Genomic DNA, 19,120 nt, shown 5'->3' with positions numbered 1-19,120 from the left:
GTGTGTTTCATTAAACTCATTGTAAAACCAGGACTGGGTCAAACTGCTCTGCAGTGGGAGTTTCCTTTCCATCTCTGTATTTTGTTCAAAAAGGTATTGCAATAATAACATAAGAACAATGGAAAATGAGACAGGGCAGAGGAGACTTCTTGCCAGCGCCCAGCAGGTGGCGCTAATATTCTTATTTATGATGACGCTGGACACTGTGATACTGGCAGTTATAAGTCTCGCGAGAGCAAGAAGTCACCACGTTACAGACGGAGGAATCGCGAGAATTGGTCACCATTGGTGACGGTAAACATAACAGCTTAATGGAGGAGACAGACGCAGAAAAACAACCGGTAAAATAACGATTACAAATAAAATAAAAATCTTAATAAGTCCGTATATACACAGCATGCCGTGATATTAACACCGTGCAATGAATTGCCTTCTTGTATTGTATTCAGCTGGCCATAATATAATTCAATACCTAACGAAATACAACAAAAATGAAGACTTTTATATGAATTAATTATAAGTTTTAATTTAGTATCATACTGTAACGTAGTTAATGTAATGCAGTCACAATGTGTCTGTGTAACGGACAGTACTTCGCTATTCTTTCCTAACTTACACATACACAACACCCTAATATCTCACGAACAGAAAAATACGTGTATGCGTTATATAAACAATAACACGTTTAATACTTAATTTTGATTATTCAGAAAAGTGCTGCTGTCACTGGCACTGTAAAGGATAGAGTGTAGCTTAGTTACTAGTAACCAGCAGCATTTTAAGAAGATGTAGAATGAATGTGTTTTGCATTTTGTAAAGTACAGTACGGGTGTTTTATTATAATAATAATGATGGTGATGATGATGATGATAATAATTGGGTACGGTACACTTAACTCACACTTTCAAAAATAGAAAATTCGGCTATAATGTTTGCTCGTTAAGCTTTAATAGGTCATTTTAAGACAAATAAGGTGAGGAAAGTACAGAAATGATGAATTGATTTCTGAAATACAGGTGAAAACATTACTGCGTGTTACCTTTCAGTTCAGGCTAATGCATTTCACGGTCACCTCCCTGACCTCAAAGGTAGTACAGATTGATATTCATGAAAGTCTTCCAGACTTGTTTTATTCATCAAAACATTTCTTTAAATCGGCTCACTCAGTTATGACGACACCTTTCACAGACATTAGATCCAGATTCTTTTCAACAAACCTTTTTTTAAACGGTGCACCCAAGAACAATCTATTTCAATACACTGAGCGGCACAGCACCGAGTTCTCGTTTATATATCATGTTTCTGTATTGTTTTAATATTCAGCATTTATTGTACATTGTATTTGTTCCTGTGCTTATTTGTATAAAAGTTAATATAAAATGCATACTAGAAAACACGTTTTAAAACAGTTGTTTCAATCATGTGGGCGCCTGTAATCTGCTGCTTGAATCCTTTGCCTTGTTTTTCTTGCGTGTTCAGGATACCAAGCTGATTACTAATCAGCCTTACGACGAGAGTCTGGAGGTGAACGATTCAGAGGAGATTGCCAGTATCTACACCCCCACCCCCAGACAGCCAGGTGAGATCAGCTGAGAGAGCGGAGAGAGTCTGTCTGCAGCTACAGCTGCCTTGTTTAAATGCAATGGAGGTTCAAGCTAACTGTTTCAGGAACTGATTCCCAAATCTTCTGTATGTTCTTCATGTAAACCGGTTTGAAGATTGAATCAGGTTGGGAGGTTTTAATGATATTCAGGTGACCACAGGTTCAGAAGCATTGATTCCTCCGAACCCCGTTGAGTTTGGCAGGTAAACTCTGCATTTGTTTTTCAGATTTAAAACAATCCGCTTAGAAATGTACATATCGGGTGATTCCTGCTGAAGTGGATCTACAGGGGTTAATTAAACACTTCTGTCAATGCATTATTTTGCTGGAAAGCCCTTGAAGCAATCTTTAAAATGATACCAATGCGGTTTGTCTAGGTCGTCCCCAACATGGAGAACTACTGTACAGTATGTTGATTCTTGAAAAAGACATTGAAAAAGTCTTGTAGCCTAAATGTTTGTCATTGAATCTATTTAGTTTCTTTTAGTATTTGTAAATATTGAGTGTTTAATAGTTATGGATGATTCTTGAATAGCCCATTCAGATTCCCTAGCGAGTATTACACATTCTGATCTATTGGATTGTTTCCCTATGTATATGAGTACCTCTGCACAGAACGCAGTACAGATTTTATAATATGGTGAGTACATCAATATAATTGATAGAAGCGTTTTGCTGTTTTTCTCCTAGCCCCCAGACCGGGCCGTGGGCAGCTCCGAGCCATGTCAAGTAATAACAGCAGCGATGAGTATGAGGAGGAGGCCGGCAAGGTAATACAGTTATTAGTCACCAGCCCAGGGACCGGGCACGAGGCCCTCTACTGAAGCAAGTGCATGTTTCTGTTGAAAGAAAAAAATTAAACGTAAATATTGTAAAATTTAGACTTTGGGAAGGAAATGGTTAAAGGTTGTTATTATTATTACTTATTTCTTAGCAGACGCCCTTATCCAGGGCGACTTACAATTGTTACAAGATATCACATTATACATTACTTCACATTATACAGATACACATTATACAATTACCCATTTATACAGTTGGGTTTTTACTGGAGCAATCTAGGTAAAGTACCTTGCTCAGGGGTACAACAGCAGTGTGTCCCACCGGGGATTGAACCCACGACCTTCCGGTCAAGAGTCCAGAGCCCTAACCACTACTCCACACTGCTTGTTTCATTCAAGCTAGTTTTAGTCCTTTTAAGAAAACAGTGGGTGCAACACATTGCCCACACAGTGAGAAGAACGTCTCTGGAGGTGGGAAAAAAATTCCCAGTTAGATGACCTTTTACTTAATTTTAGTCCATGTGAGGGGTAGACCTAGACAGATAGCATACTGTTAAATCCAACAAAGTATAATGAATGGAGTTACGGGACTGGGCAAGCCCCCTTGGAGCTGGAAGGTTGAAGGAGCCCATTTAGTGACCGAGTGAATGCCCTGAAGTTTTCCAAACTGATCTCCAGGACAAGAAGAAGAGGGTCCTGCCCCCAGGTCAGGGGGGCCTCAGCGAGAACGAGGAGGAGGAGGAGGAGGAGGAAGACGATGATTCTGAAGAATCTGAATCTGACGAGGATGATGATGAGCACGGAGCTGCACTGGAGGGGTGAGCTGGAACCAGCGCCTCTCAGTCTCCCTCTTCTTTTTCTTTCTGTTTTGTGCTCATTCTGTTTGTGTCCCTCGTTCCAGGGCCTACGACCCGAATGATTATAACCATCTCCCAGTGACTGCTGAGATCAAGGAGCTGTTCCAGTACATCAGCCGGTGAGTGAGGAAACCAGAAGGGAAAACACTGCAATCGATGGACCAAAGATAGCGCTCAGTAAGGTCTTTGAACCTGCAAATATTTTTCCACCAGAATGACATCGGCCAGTTGGGTCATCGTTGTCCCTGACCCTTTCACCACACTGGAGGGAATGCAAGAGACAAACTGTAACTTTTTTTTTTTTGTCTGTCGCAACTGGATTTTGTATTTTTTTTTTTTTTTAACCTTAAATGTTCCTCATTTATCCTCAGGTACACCCCACAGACGATTGAACTGGATCACAAACTGAAGCCTTTTATTCCAGACTTCATACCAGCTGTTGGGGACATTGACGCTTTCCTGAAGGTAAAAAGGTGTACTGCCCTACTGACCGGCCACGCTCACAGCAAAGCATGGAAGTGTTTCAACTGCTAGGCTAGGGAATACTTGAGGACTCCCATTGCCATTTCCTGTGAGCCTTACTTAAAAATGACCTGGACACAATGTGTGCGTGGTGTGTCGAATAAGTCTAGAAGGTGGACTGGCGCAGACTGCTATGCAACAAGAGTCTTAAAAGTCTTACTTTTGATCCTCTGCGTATTGTAACAGTGCCTGACTGATTAATAGAGTAGAGCAGTATCAGATCTCTGCAGCTGGTTCAGGTGCTGGCTGATCCATGTTTGTATGTTCCTCTGCAGGTTCCACGCCCGGACAGCAAGCCTGATAACCTGGGGTTGCTGGTTCTGGATGAGCCTTGCACCAAACAGTCAGACCCCACAGTCCTCTCGCTGTGGCTGATGGAGAACTCCAAACAGCACAACGTCACGGTAAAGGAATGTTGAAGTATCAACAGCAATATGGTGCTCAATTCAGTGTGCCAGCTTGATGGTTTTTCATATTGAGTGAGCATTGACACTAAGTGCTTCTGAATATGGCTTAAAGTGTTTTCACTATCTATTGGGTGCATTGATGAACAGACTGTCGGCTCGATTTCGTAGGTAGTGACTCCTGATCTTGTGTCTTTGCCAGCAAATAAAAGTTAAAAGCTTGGAGAATGCAGAGAAGAACCCAAAGACTATTGAGAATTGGATCGAGAGCATCAGTGAGCTACACCGATCTAAACCCCCCGCCACAGTGCACTATACAAAGTGAGTACTGGGAGTCCACCCTAGTAAATAGACTTTCCCTGTAATTGCTTTGATTAACTCCCTGTAAAGAGAGCTGTAGGTGAGATTTCCTTTTAGCAATACAGTGCAAGAATATTACACTTTCTGTTTCCCTCATTGTGAGTCAAAAGGGTATCACTCAGAAATGTAATTGATGCCTTCATCCACCTAGTGACACGCTTGTGAATGTCTGTCAGTTCTGCTCCTTCACCTTTTGTAGCAGATCGTACGTTAACCTGACATCTTCGTTTGTCTCTCCAGGCCGATGCCAGATATCGATACCTTAATGCAGGAATGGCCTCCTGAATTTGAAGAGCTTTTAGGCAAGGTAAGAGCTAAATAATAAATATGTGACGAAAAGAAGGCTAAAGTGCTTTGCAGGGTGTCCCTGCTAGCGTAGTCCACGTTATCAATTGTATGTTTTTGTAGTACAGTGAAAATCTTTTGTAATAACTGTGCATGATGGCTTCACCTGGGCACTGGACTGCCCCTGCAATCGTTCATATATAAGTTCAAGTTGAAATCGTAGTTCGCCTGCGTCAGTTGTTTGTTTCTTGAGCGTGTTTAGTGTTTGCTATGAAAATGTCAGCAGCATCTCAGTTGTCTTCAGCGGTGAACCACAGCCTTTGTTCTCAAGAGAAACTGTAATGATAGCTTGTTAGTTTCCGCTGTGCCACTCCATGTGAGCTCTTTGAACATGGCTCAGACCGTGCCTGAACAGATGAAGGACTCCCTTCCAGCCTCCTTCATCTCTCTCTCTCTCTTTCCAGGTTAGCCTGCCCACGGCTGAGATTAACTGTGATCTTGGGGAGTACATTGATATGATCTGCGGTAAGTTAGGGGCTCCTCACTGTAACGTTTTCTGTACTAAAGTGATATCGTTTTGCACTGCGCCCTTTGTACTGTTGCCAATTTATTTTTTAAAGGTGATAAAGGTCACAGGTCAGTTCAGCCTCATACAATTAAAAATAATAACTTCTCCAGCTCAAGAGAAACCCAGGAGCTAAATCCTGTTTTCAAGTCTGCATTGTTTTCCAGTGCACCTAACAGCCAACACCTCGGAGACTATGTAGCTACAGTGAGGAAGTCATCTATTTACATCACAATGATATATTTATTTCTGTAAAATGTCTTTTCATTGCAGCTATCCTGGATATACCTGTATATAAAAATCGAATTCAGTGTCTCCACATCCTGTTCACGCTGTACTCTGAGTTTAAGAACTCGCAGGTAACTTTTAATTATGGATATAACAGCACGGCTGTCTCTTGGGGGTGGTGGGTGAAGTATATTTTCTTCAGTCTTGATATCCTATGTAGCTGGCTTTACCTACGACAGTAGATAATGGACTGCACTGACAGCTGGGATCCATTATCTGATGCAGAGGATGTTGTTGCTTTACAAACCAAAGCAGTGTTTGTGTATGAAGACACATTTTGAAATGCGATCTTGAGTTGCATAGATGGATTGGGCTTTACATTAAGACGAAGGCTTCAACAGTAGAAAAATGAGTGCTAGATAACCATCTGAATTAAAATATATTTATGACACAGCTGGACTTCCGGGGGAAATGAGACATGTGTGAATAGGGCAGCTCTGCAAAAGCTGCCTGGTAACTGAAATTAGACGTGCTTGTTTTTTGTTCTTTCAGAAATAGACACGTTGTTAAATGATTTCTGTTGCTCTTCGCTTGTAGTGTGATAGACAGGTAGATGACTCTTCTGTTCCGTGTTTTATTTCTTTTTCTTTTTCTCCAGCACTTCAAGGCACTGGCGGAGGGGAAGAAGACGGGCCGTTCCTCTGCACCTGGGACAGGGGAACCCGAAACACTGACCTTCGACTGAGAACCCCCTCTCTCTGTAAAATCTAGTGTTATATAGCTCCCCATCTCCCTGTCTCATAAAATGAACACTACGTTGTTATATATTGTTTACTAGGCTTTTGATCCCGTACATGGTTTGTACCACTCTGTTTTGTCTATAAGGAAACAGAAATAAGAAACTCTGAATAACAATTTAAGGTCCCCTCGTTTGTTCATTACTTATTTTGTATTATTAACGCACACAATATATATTTTTGCCCCCTTTAAAAAAATAAGTGGTGCAGACTTTCTGCTGGAGCAAAAGCATGGTAGATCCAGCCCATTGTGTTACATTTTGTATTCAGATTGTTTTATAAAGTTTTTGTACATTGACTTCTTTATTTTTAACTAATAAATAAATTTAAAAAATGGTATGTTACATTTTCTTATTGTGAGAGTTTGTGCAAAATGTCGATAAAGATCTTGAGATGAGTGAGAGAAGAGCGTATTTATGTCCTTCCAATTTTTGTAATAACGAAACCCTCTTTATACTGGTTGGGATTAACCATCTCCTTGCTCTGTTGCTCCTGAAGTCCCAGCCTCCCAGCGACGGTCCTGGCTGAGCAGAGCCTTCACAGGCATCGTCTTGCAGTTGAGGGGTTCCGTAGTAGTTCTCCTCCTGGATGTAAACAAAACGCCCCTCAGTGTAGCATGACGGTGCAGTCATCTCGAGCTGTATCGCAGAAGCCCCTTTGAGCTGCGCCCAGCTAATCCAGACCTTCTGATCAGCTCAGCTCCAGGTGCTCAAATAGTTGCCAAGCAATGCGTATCCTGTCCGCATCCGCCCTGTCACAAGCACACTGGTACAAAACCACACGATATGCCCAGAAATGTACACACAAATTCACACATACGCCCAGCAATGCCACATAGATAAGGTACCCACCTTCCTGGCAGATTAAAATACATCGCTTGTAAGCCTCTTTTGTCATTTTTAAATAGGTTCACCAATTGCTTCAAAGCACTGAATGATATTAAATGTAGAGATGGATGGTTCAAAGTATATTTCTCAATGTCTAATCTTGAGAGACACCTTGACCAGATGTTTTACTGCTAAGCTGAATGTGTTCAGTTCCATTCTGATTTGTGGAACCTTTGCTTTTTCATTGTATAGCTCTGTCTGCTTTTGCTAGGTATTGTGCACATGCTACAAAGCCCAAAGAGATGACTTGATCTTCATCCACCCCCCAGTAAAGATTTTAAACCCATCTGCTACATTATAGTGATCCACTGTTCTAGAGAATTTGAATTTACCCTGTAGACCCTTCTACATTAAAAAAGATCACTGTGTTTAAATTGTGAGGTATAGAAACAAATTGAATTATTACCCGAAGTGGATTTCCATATCTGATTGAATGTAGCTTTTTTTTCACAGCTCTGTCATCAACAGACAGCGAGTCCTTTGTGAGTTTATCAGGAGTCGTTTCCCGACAGTCTACACCTTTTACAACTGTGCGAATTGTGTGTCAGATTATGAACAGTGCTCTTACAGTGTGTATTCAAAAAAGGGACACTATCCGCAGATAAGATACGTGTAAAAAAGAGACAGCAGCTGGGTGGCTTTGCACATTCAATATCAGACACTTTGAGAAACACACTTTGCTGTGATATTCTGCACTGCAGTGCTTCAGGTGAAGAGCCCTCATCAACATGGGCAAAGCGTCTCCTACAGGTTTCAGAGGTATGGATCTTTTTTGCTTTCTAACAATTGTGGTTTTTGGACAGGCTGCTGTTGGTTACGTTAACGTGGATATAATTCATTTTGCGTGTATTTCTTGCATATTGTATTTATCGTTGTAGAAATATTGTATATCAATTTGGGTGATTAGTTTAAGCTTGGTCTTAATGGTTTCAAGCAACTCTGCTGTAAATACTGTATGTGGACATGCAGTGTATAAAATATATTGAATTTCTATGCTGAAATTTTCCTAATGGTATGCATATTCATTCCCCTGTACAGGAAGTACACTTTTTGTTGTTTTAGTTTACTTTTTTATAATATATATTTGCTATATTAATGGGATCCAATGTAAGGTCCCAGAGGAAGGATACCTGATATTTAAAATGGCTGAGGCTGAGTGGTCCAGTGGTTAAAGAAAAGGGACTTGTAACCAGGAGGTCCCCAGTTCAAATCCTGGCTCACTCGCTGATTCACTGTGTGACCCTGAGCAAGTCACTTAACCTCCTTGTGCTCCGTCTTTCGGGTGAGACATTGTTGTAAGTGACCCTGCAGCTGATGCATAACTCAAATGCTCTGTAAGTCACCTTGGATAAAGGCATCTGCTAAATAAACTACTAATAGTAATGGTTAATGATTTATTACATCTCTGATATACTTCCTGTAGAAGCTGCATGAAAAGGGTTTGAATGTGTGAGCGTGCGTTCTCCTCAGGGCTGCTAGTGGCTGGCCTGCTGGTTGCTGTGGTGATTCGCGTGTCCTTGTCCAGTGGAAGTGGGAGGAGATCAGGACTCCTGGTATCAGAGAGGATGGGGGAGGAGGAAGAGGAGCAGCCACAGAAGACACGCTGGTTCCTGCCCACCAAGAAAAGGTGCAGGAGCTCTAGCTGATGCAGCATCACCACGTCAGTCAGGCAGACCACAGCATGTAGTGTAGAGATGTATTTACAATACAGGGATTACATTTTAAAACGTTGTAATATATAATGGATTCAGAAGGTTTCTACTCATCCACATCCAGCTGGTGAAGGAAAGCCTGTAGTGTGGCTTAGTGGTTAGAGAAGAGAGATTGGGAGGCTGTGTGGCTTAGTGGTTAGAGAAGAGGGACTGGGAGGCTGTGTGGCTTAGTGGTTAGAGAAGAGGGACTGGGAGGCTGTGTGGCTTAGTGGTTGGAGCTGAGGGAATGCAGGAATAGCAGTTTGATCCATTCCTAGTTTTACTATGAGTTTAATAAAACCTGGAATGGGTGAAACGGCTATGCAATATGAGTCTGTTTCCATTCCTGGATTGGGAGGCAGTGTGGCCTACTGGTTAGAGCTGAGGGTCTGGATGACAAGGCTGGCTAGCTGGCTTTGTAGTTAGCTTTGTAAACTTTTTAAAAATGTTGTATTTCAGATGCCGCTGTTCCTTCTACACTCTGGGAGACAGCTGGGCCCCTCAGACCCGGATCCACTCGTTCAGAACGATCAAGACCCACGTCTCGTTCCGCTGCACCCGGGCGGTGGAGAAGATCTGTATCAGCAAGTGTTACAGCAACGCCATGAACTTCCTGCGCAACCAGCCCTGCCTCGCCAGCTTCCTGTGCAGGAGATTGGGCAACGTCAGCAAGCCAACACAGGTGCCCCCTTCATTCATGTGTTGACACATGCAAACAGGGATATGCGCACTACATGTGAAACCTTGCACTGAGCCACAGCCCTGTTCTTCAGAAAAGTAATGCAATTCCATTGCTGACTACTTCAAGCTCTAAAGCAGGGGGTCGGGCGCAGTCCTCAGGGGCACAGGGTCTTCTGTCTTTCCTTCTAACAGGTACAATGAGACAATGAACTACTTCAGGGTCTGGATGGAAGATTCATTGGTTCAATTTAGCACTTCATTCCGTTACCTCCAGTGAATGATCCGATGGCACAGTGTGGCACACCGGTCTTTATTCCCATGATGTTTGACTTCTTTCCTGGTTTAATTTCAGGTTGGCCTGGTGATCAGGAGTCATCAGTGTTTCCCTCCGCGAGCGATCTGGCACACAGACTACAAGCTGCTCTGTGAGAACGGGACCTACATCGGCGTATAGCAGAGACATGAGGTTCATCTTCACAGCGCTGTCGGTGCGATTGTCTCGCATGTTCTCTGAATTGTATTTTGATGAAACATTTCTGCAGCACTCCACACTCCTCAGCTTGCCCCTGCTCCTTATTGGCATGTCTGCAGGGCAAGGGCTTGCATTCTGCATTCAGATCGGTGCCTGGAGAGTCTGGAAACCTGTTTGTGCCCCAGATATATCCCCCCAAATGCAATAAGCCAAGTAAATGCATTCACAGTCTGCTTCGCCACCCTTTCATTTCAAGCACTCGATGATATCTTTGAATCTACTGACCGATTTGTGATTTTGTTTATTGTAACTAGAAGTTGAACTCATCATTTATTGGTGTTATTTTGTGAAAACAATAAAATATGAATGTTAAACGTGTAAACACCTCTACTTGGCTTGCAGCTTGATAGTGAAATAATGATTGATTGGGCATAGTCTCTGCTTCCTATTCTAGAAAGGTCACGAGGCACCGTGATCTTAAAGCACTGTGACCTGTAATTAGGAAGCACAAACAAAGGCCAAACAGCTAGTGTTCTCCAAGCAACTCTGAAACCAGGTAAAGACATTTATAACAGCTAGTGTTCTCCAAGCAACTCTGAAACCAGGTAAAGACATTTATAACAGCTAGTGTTCTCCAAGCAACTCTGAAACCAGGTAAAGACATTTATAACAGCTAGGGTTCTCCAAGCAACTCCGAAACCAGGTAAAGACATTTATAACAGCTAGGGTTCTCCAAGCAACTCTGAAACCAGGTAAAGACATTTATAACAGCTAGGGTTCTCCAAGCAACTCCGAAACCAGGTAAAGACATTTATAACAGCTAGGGTTCTCCAAGCAACTCCGAAACCAGGTAAAGACATTTATAACAGCTAGGGTTCTCCAAGCAACTCCGAAACCAGGTAAAGACATTTATAACAGCTAGGGTTCTCCAAGCAACTCTGAAACCAGGTAAAGACATTTATAACAGCTAGGGTTCTCCAAGCAACTCCGAAACCAGGTAAAGACATTTATAACAGCTAGGGTTCTCCAAGCAACTCTGAAACCAGGTAAAGACATTTATAACAGCTAGGGTTCTCCAAGCAACTCTGAAACCAGGTAAAGACATTTATAACAGCTAGGGTTCTCTAAGCAAGTCCGAAACCAGGTAAAGACATTTATAGAGACAAAACTGGAGACAAAGCAGCTCTCAGATTGATTGCTCACACTATGGCATTTGAAGTTCTCCTATTGCTGGTTCACACACATCGACCCCAATGCTTGTAAAGGTAGTATGTTCACACATCACAGGGCTATGGCATCAGGACATGTATTTTTCTTCTTTCTTTTTTATTATCTATGTGCCCTGTCTGGCACACATCCTTCCCTTGAGGTTTGTGATTCCCCTGAAGGAGGTGATGTGCTTTCTTCGTTAGGCTGAAGTGTGATCTATCTGGGGGCTGGCTGGGGCAGGGAAGGAGGAAGAGTTTGCAAAACAGTTAGTGGAAATGGACCACCATTGTGGAGTGAGACCACACATAGAGCTGACCTCACAGTGGAAAGTACTCTCTGTGGGGGTGTCTGCCTTGCATCACTTGTGCACAAAAATGGTAATTATGAACTTTATCACCTGACCACGTCAAGATCTTTATCTCAATGAGAGGAAGCATACTATCTAAACATCTTTTTAAAAATGGGTGCAATCTCAGCTCAAAAGTAAATGGAAGCAATTTCCTCTGCACCAGTAATTGCAACTGCAGTTTGAAATGAAATGACTCCATGAAAGCAGAAAGAAACTTATATGTAATTTACTACGGTAAAAGAAAAAAAAAACTGACAAAAAATGTTTTGAAATATGCAGTGTGGAGTAATGGTTAGGGCTCTGGACTCTTGACCGGAGGGTCGTGGGTTCAATCCCAGGTGGAGGACACTGCAGTACCCTTGAGCAAGGTACTTTACCTAGATTGCTCCAGTAAAAACCCAACTGTATAAATGGGTAATTGTATGTAAAAAAATAATGCAATTGTATGTAAAGATAATGTGATATCTTGTAACAATTGTAAGTCGCCCTGGGTAAGGGCGTCTGCTAAGAAATAAATAATAATAATAACAACAATATTGTTCATATTGAGTTACAAACGAGAATCCAGCCTGGTTTTTAAAAGCTAACGAAAAGGGCATGCTTGGTAAGGCCTCCTTCCTGCTCGTCAGCTGCTGCTGTGGCTGTAAAGGTTAAAAGGGGTAGGAAGTGATTATACCTTAAAGGACAGTTAGCACTGTGTCTGTGCAGTATACATTTACACAGAGCTAGTGAAGAGGAGAGAAACAGTACAAAGTGTGGCTGCAGAGTTAGCCTCGTGCCTCAGATCGTTCCAGCTCAGCCCAGCACCCTGATGCTGCCAGCCTGCCGGGGATGGGTTCTTCTGCCATTGGGCTGGCTGTGAACTGGGTGGACTGGAAGCACTGGTTTCTGCTGTTCAGCAACAGAGACTTGAACCCGGGCTCCCAATTCCTGTCTCTGCTGTTCCTGCCCCTGCTTCTCTCTCTGTTACAAACAGGTGAGTGATAAAAACCAAACTGCACAAGACAGAACAGTTTTGATCATATTCAGTTTGAAAGAGTCAATGATTTTAAATGTATATTTGGAATTCTGTACACCGCCCTCTGCAACCATGTAATAATGTGAGGCCAGAAATAAAGATGTATTCAGATAGTTACTACATTGTAACTACATTGCAAAGCAACAGAAAATAACAAGACAGAAGAGTTTGGATTACATTTCAAAAGGTTTATTCCAGCCTTTAATTACACAACTCACATTATTTGACTCTTTTTTTCCCCCTAGTTTTGTAAAACTAAACACAATTGGCGTTAATTAAAGACTGGATAAACGCTTTGAAAATGTCACTGTGGCTAGCGATGCAGGCTCTATGTGGAGTAATAAACGTTGCAAAGAGATACAGAAAATGAATCTGTAGGTGTTTGTAAGTGTTTTATTTATGTGAAAGAGGAAGACCCAGCTAGAAAACGTGGCGACCTAATTGTCAAGTCGATCTGGTTTCTCTTTTGAATCAGATATTTGTAAATAGTTAGTATTATTACTAACAGGCTCAATTTTTTAATATATTTTTTGCTGTAGGTTTCTCGTGACTTTTGCTAATGTATGCTATAAAAATAAATGCCTCTATGATCCTTTTTTTAAATTGTAGTTTTTTAAAGGAATACTGTTAAAGGGACTATACTGCTGAAAGTTTAGCATCACCTAGCATTTAACATCATGTAATCAACAAAATGATATCGCAAAAGTCAACCAGAAGCCATCAGAGTAGAGCAGTATTTCATGTCTGATTTTGAAATGCCACAGTTTCTCGTTAAGTATATAGAAAAATACAAAGCGGTGTGTAATTCAATATGTTAACGTAACATTATTCAGCAGGTTTCACTCGACTTTATGAAGCCAAATCAGTTAATTCTAGAGGGTGATGCAACACCGTTGGCCATAGCTGTAGATCACTTGCACAGAAATGTGCAAATTCTATTCTAATAATGGCACAGCATATGCAATGACAAAATCGGCAAAGAAGTCTTTTATTTTTAGCACTACTGGTGGATGCATGTGATAACTGTTGAAATAATTTCTAGTTATCTGTAAAGGTATGATGATGTATTAATATATCTGGTTACTCATTTCATTGTACCAGCACACATTTAGACTGCTTTGTTCTTCACCATTGTGGAACATTTCAAGGAAATGACTGTAACATAACAGTAAAGAATGTTGTCGCCTTGGATAAAGGTGTCTGCCAAAGAAGTACTGCTACGGTAGTGAAGAATCCTATAACAGAGATCCATTTAGTAAAGCAAGAAATATTACAAACTTAGCAACTTTTGGAACAGTGTGTTTGGTAAACCTTCATTTGCATAGAACTGAAAGTAACCTAGGAAATATGTTTGAGAACTCCTTGAAATGAAACCCCATGATAGCTCAGGTAAGTTAAGGACAGTTTCATGATTTCTTCTGATATGTTGCCTATGACCTCAGCCTGGTTAAACACGACTGAAAGGCTGGAGAGGATTGTGAACTCGCTCCATGATCAACCCAGTGCCACAAAAGATGCTCAAGTATATCAAAGCGACTTTGCTTCACCTCCTCTCACAGCCATGCTGTTCCTCTGGACTGATTGTGGTATCTTCGGTTAAGAGTTGGTCTGGGCAGGGTACGCTTGTAGGCATTTTGCCCGCTACTAGTTGCAAGAACAAAGCACAGGATGTGAATTAGTTTCATATAACCCAGATGCCACTGCCCGTAGATGTGCCACAATGATAAAATGTATCACATCTGTACCAGAGCGCTGTACTGGGATTATAATGACGTCCCAAGGGCTGGTCCGCTGTCCTGTATACAGTGCTCTTTCTCTGCATACATGCACTGTAGACACGTTTTATGAATCGCAACATATGAAGACCAAGCTTCTACTATATATCTAACAAGAGCACTGTTTTTACCAATGAGAGGAAGCTGTTCTGTATCAGCTCAGCTCATCTGCTTCCTAACAGCTGACTCATCTCAAAAGTTTGTCAAATTGAGTCTTGAAGTATCTAGATGATTCTGAATCAGCAACACGACCAGGTATCCCATTCCATCCCCTCCCTCATGAGGGTGCCTAGTTTAACTGCCGTGCGGTGTTACGTGTAATGGCCTTTGAATTAAAATGACATCAAAGTATTTTACTGTCAGGACTACCATCTGTGTCTTACTTATTTTCACTTACAATGCAAATCTCATAGTTTTTCACTAAAGCAGAGATGCAAAGCGCAGATCATTTCCTATCAGGGGTTTCTGTGAGCATCACAAACTGAGTGCTCTGTAGACTAAAACCACAGCGTCTCTTTGCAAGATATACTTTGAATGTTAGACAAGAAAAGGAAATGCTACCTGCTTTATTAGTGCTGTTCTACCACACGATCGCTGCCCTTTATAAACATGACTTGAAGGTGTTGGAACATGCTTTATCTTGCTGCTTTAGATACTGGTTTCAGTGTCTCACACCTGCCAGAGCAGACACTCGTTTACAGCAGGATAAAAAAAAAAACAACACTAGACATTATGACAAACATGATCTTCGTCAATGGGCGAGATTCTCAAAGCCATTTACTGTAAACCGTCATTGTTATTGTCTGAAGGGGGAAAAAAACACCATTTACGCTTCTAAAGCAAATGAAAAACAACTCCAGACTATACTCACACGCCCCGAATGAAATGCATCGTTTATTTCTGGTTTGATAACCTAATCAAGTGCATAAAGACATTCTGGAGTGAAAAAGCTGTTTTCTTTCTATGCTGACTATGACCTGATGACAGTTTATTACAATATAACGCTGTTACCTCTTGTTGAGGGTTCTGATAAGTGCTTAAATGCAATCTATAAACATGTGATTAGTATTGCTTTTAAAAGTAACTTCTTTAAAACATGTTAACAGTGTTGTTGTTGGTACCGTAAGGTGTGTAAACCCCAAACCGTTGAATGTAACTTTGATATTTCCTTGCAGGACATTTGAAAATGAAGTCTAATCTCTTTGCACCTCTAATGTTTTTCAGCCTCAGCTGATCCTTCACAGGAGGATCAGTTTTATACAGCATTAAACCAGGATGCCGTGCTGACTGTGAACTTCACCAGCAACTCCCAGTGTGATGTTTTCTGGAGAAAGACCATTAAAGCAGTCAACTCAAGTGTAAAGATGGTCTATAAGCACATGCAGAATATGTCAAAGGGTGATTTTCTGGGACCGTACCTCACAAGAGCACACTACTACTCTCACAACAACACCTTGGTGTTAAACAACGTGACTGAAGAGGATGAGGGGGTATATGAAGTGACCCAGGAGTGTGGTGCAGATAGCACAATTTCAAGAAGGATGATCCGGCTATCTCTGATGTGTAAGTCCATTATGCTTAGTTTTGGTTATTTTGCACCTAAGGGGAAATAATTGGGATCATAATTTAAGATCTGCTGTGAGTTTTGGGATCAGTCAGCAACTGAATTAGGAACTGAAGGAGCACTGATGGTCTGACTAGCCTCCTCTCGCACCTAAATATTCTTCTGCACTTTTCTTAAGAATGGGATCAATCAGTATTTAAAATGTAGCAACATTTAGAAGTGTACAACAGGCTTAGTTTCACCAGGTTCTACAAACCCACCCCCTCCGTCTCCCATTCCCATGTTCACATTCTCATCTATACAGGCACACCTCTATATAAATCTGTGTGATTTCTTCCTCTTGATTAGCTAAAGGATATGATCTTCCTCTGCTGTGATCCAGCTCTTCATTATAACCCGTCTTGCTCTCCTTGCCCCTCCAGCCCCCCTCTCAGAGCCCCTCATTACAGTCTCCGTACGCAACACCTCGCACTCCATGCTGCTGACCCTGAGTTGTGAGCTCACAGAGGGAACGCAGCCCTCCTATTGGTGGCTGAAGGATGGCAAGCCCCTCCCCCAGGACGGCAGGCACTTTGTGTCGGAGCAGAACTCGTCTCTGGAGGTGAGGAATGCGACGGAGCAAGACTGCGTCACCTACACCTGCGTGAGCCAGAACAGGCTGGGAAGCAGGGAGGCACAGCGGGACATCACTGGTGAGAGGCTCCTGTCACACCCTAAGCCCTATCCGCATGGACCTCTACATGCTATTCAAAAGATCCTAAGTCTCATCAGGCATCCTCAAGCAGAGCCCTGCTTTATGTATAAAGGATATGAAAACAGACCCCTCTACTCACTAACAGTGACTTTCTTTTGCTCCCCAGCTAACGACAGCCCTGCCTGTATCTCCCCTGGGTCTGCAGGCTCACTCACTCCGGCTCAGATTCTGTCAATAGCAGCTGCAGTGCTGTGTGTGGCAGGGCTGTGCATCGTTGTTTATTGCACCAAGAGGCATTATCAGGGTAAGACTCAGGGGCAGCTGAGCGGCAAAAAACACCTGCTTTATTATTCAGGTATCTGCTATGATACTTTTGTTTGTTTGAAACAAAAAATACATAATTTGATTTTTCTTTTCTTTTTGCAAGGTAGAAATCCGGACATGGTTCAGAGGTAAGCCTGTATTAACATTTATTTAAACTATCTATCTATCTATCTATCTATCTATCTATCTATCTATATATATATATATATATATATATATATATATATATATATATATATATATATATATATATATATATATATATATATGGGTGTGTGTGTGTGTGCATAAGTGTTAAGTACATTTACACAGGATACTCTTGTCATGCTCAGATTTAGATTTAGATTAGATTTAGAACACCCTGATAGTTTATCACTGACTCTGCACATTAACTGTCCTAAACTCTACAGACCGCTGGAGAAATCCAGGGAACAGCATGGAGCAAAGCAGCCTGGGTAAGAACAGACTCTCACTGGCATCTTTATATCAGTCAGCATCAGTCCTGTTCCTTTCCTCTAGCATCGGGACATGATTCTCAGCTGCACATTGATTTAGGGATATGTTATAAACCAGCAACAATACAGCTATAACTGTGTTATAAGAGGTGTTATAGATCATAATGTGCATGTAATAGTGATATTAGCAGGCTATTTTAAATGTTTGTTGTATTTCAAACTTACAATGAAATAATACTCAGTTGTGATTTTTTCCTCTCTTCTAAAAGACAGGGGAAGCAGAAGAGAATCTCCATACGATATGCCAGGTGCGCTTTGTAGAGTCTGTCTGTCTGTCTGTCTGTCTGTCTGCCTGTCTGTCTGTCTGGTCCTGCTGTTTACACATCTATCTGCCCATGTGCATGTCAGCTGTCTAATGTCTAAATCTCATCTCTCTATTACAGAGGAAGAGTTGCTTAATGAAGAAAACATGCAGGTAATTTTCAGACTCAATTGAAGAGCAACTCAGTACGAGTATCAAATATCAAGCTGGTTCGGGGAATTGCAGTTGATGGCTGTTTTGCAGTTGATAGTTGAATTGCAGTTGATGGCTGTTTTGCAGTTGATAGTTGAATTGCAATTGATGGCTGTTTTGCAGTTCATGGCTGTTTTTGCAGATGTAAACGAGTGGGGTTGGAGGCAGTTTTATTTCCCCTGTGAGAAAGTGGCTTGTTAATTGATGCTTGTTAACAGGGGTTAAATAATATGTTTTTCCCTGTACTGTGCAGCTTTAAGTTATCTTCACGAATGTGTTCCTCTTCTTGCTGTTCAGATTCTCATTGTATATTATATTGTCTGTGAGTCTGTTAAGAACCTGTGATGTGTGTAATCTTCAGGGTGCTGCCTCCGCTGGGGACAGTGTGAAGGTCCAGTACGTCTACATGGATTTCCTTCCCAATAGAGGGAGCAGCCACAGGCAGACTGAGGAAGAGGACAACCATGGATACTCCACCATCAACTACCGCGATATCCAGGAGGGCCCTGACACCAGAGAACTAAACACTGACCTCGAAGAACAAGGGGAGTCAGAACCCTGGCACTGAACTGCAGACGTTCTCACCACTCCAGAGCTGTGCTGCGTTGCAAGACGACTCACATTCCGCTGCAGCATGGCCAAAAATGTTTAAATCATTTTTTTTTTGTATATTGTTTTTGTACATATTTTGTATCGAATAAAAAATAAATCCCGTCTTGTAAATCTGCTTCAGTCTTACTTGCAATACTGTGCAGTCAAGTATAGTGTTTTATATTCTGTAGAAAAAAGGACCACCTATTAATAAAGACCCTTCTTATGAATCCCCAGACTCGTGTTTAATTGTCTGCAAGATCTTCATTGCCTGGTTTATTTTGTTGTGAGTTTCATTTATTCTATTGGTATTTTTTTCTAAGCATTTGGCACCACAGAGCGGCCTGATACAGTAATCCCACAATAAAGAACACTTGCACCCTATTGCTATTCAAGCATGCGAATCTCTGGTCTACAGCAATCTCCAGTCTACAGCACCCACTGTTTGCTTTGCTAATGTCTGAGAAACACTGCTGAGCAGAGCTGAAACAGA

General features: G+C 41.7%; 2 protein-coding genes across 3 annotated transcripts; both read left to right on the top strand.

Moving 5' to 3' along the window:
- Positions 1–205: 205 nt before the first annotated feature.
- On the top strand, positions 206–6,742 carry LOC117966693 (intraflagellar transport protein 46 homolog). Its single transcript, XM_059009578.1, has 12 exons — positions 206–341; positions 1,480–1,579; positions 2,294–2,373; positions 3,064–3,203; positions 3,287–3,361; positions 3,614–3,707; positions 4,040–4,168; positions 4,371–4,489; positions 4,769–4,835; positions 5,278–5,338; positions 5,652–5,737; positions 6,265–6,742. Exons 1-12 carry the CDS (start codon positions 312–314, stop codon positions 6,349–6,351), a joined length of 1,068 nt encoding a protein of 355 aa, XP_058865561.1. The 5' UTR covers positions 206–311; the 3' UTR covers positions 6,352–6,742.
- Positions 6,743–12,387: 5,645 nt separating this feature from the next.
- LOC117966643 (hepatic and glial cell adhesion molecule-like) lies at positions 12,388–18,843 on the top strand. 2 transcript variants are annotated; one of them, XM_059009881.1, is made up of 9 exons: positions 12,388–12,668; positions 15,710–16,048; positions 16,472–16,741; positions 16,910–17,047; positions 17,175–17,195; positions 17,478–17,522; positions 17,792–17,830; positions 17,966–17,997; positions 18,398–18,843. In XM_059009881.1, exons 1-9 carry the CDS (start codon positions 12,524–12,526, stop codon positions 18,602–18,604), a joined length of 1,236 nt encoding a protein of 411 aa, XP_058865864.1. In that variant the 5' UTR covers positions 12,388–12,523; the 3' UTR covers positions 18,605–18,843. The 2 variants fall into 2 exon arrangements, with proteins under 2 accessions (XP_058865864.1, XP_058865865.1); XM_059009882.1 differs by having other exon boundaries at positions 17,171–17,195; positions 18,398–18,533.
- Positions 18,844–19,120: the final 277 nt, after the last annotated feature.

Source organism: Acipenser ruthenus, chromosome 39 (assembly GCF_902713425.1).
Source record: "Acipenser ruthenus chromosome 39, fAciRut3.2 maternal haplotype, whole genome shotgun sequence".
NCBI lineage: Eukaryota > Metazoa > Chordata > Actinopteri > Acipenseriformes > Acipenseridae > Acipenser > Acipenser ruthenus.
This window is presented reverse-complemented; position numbering and strand designations above follow the sequence as displayed.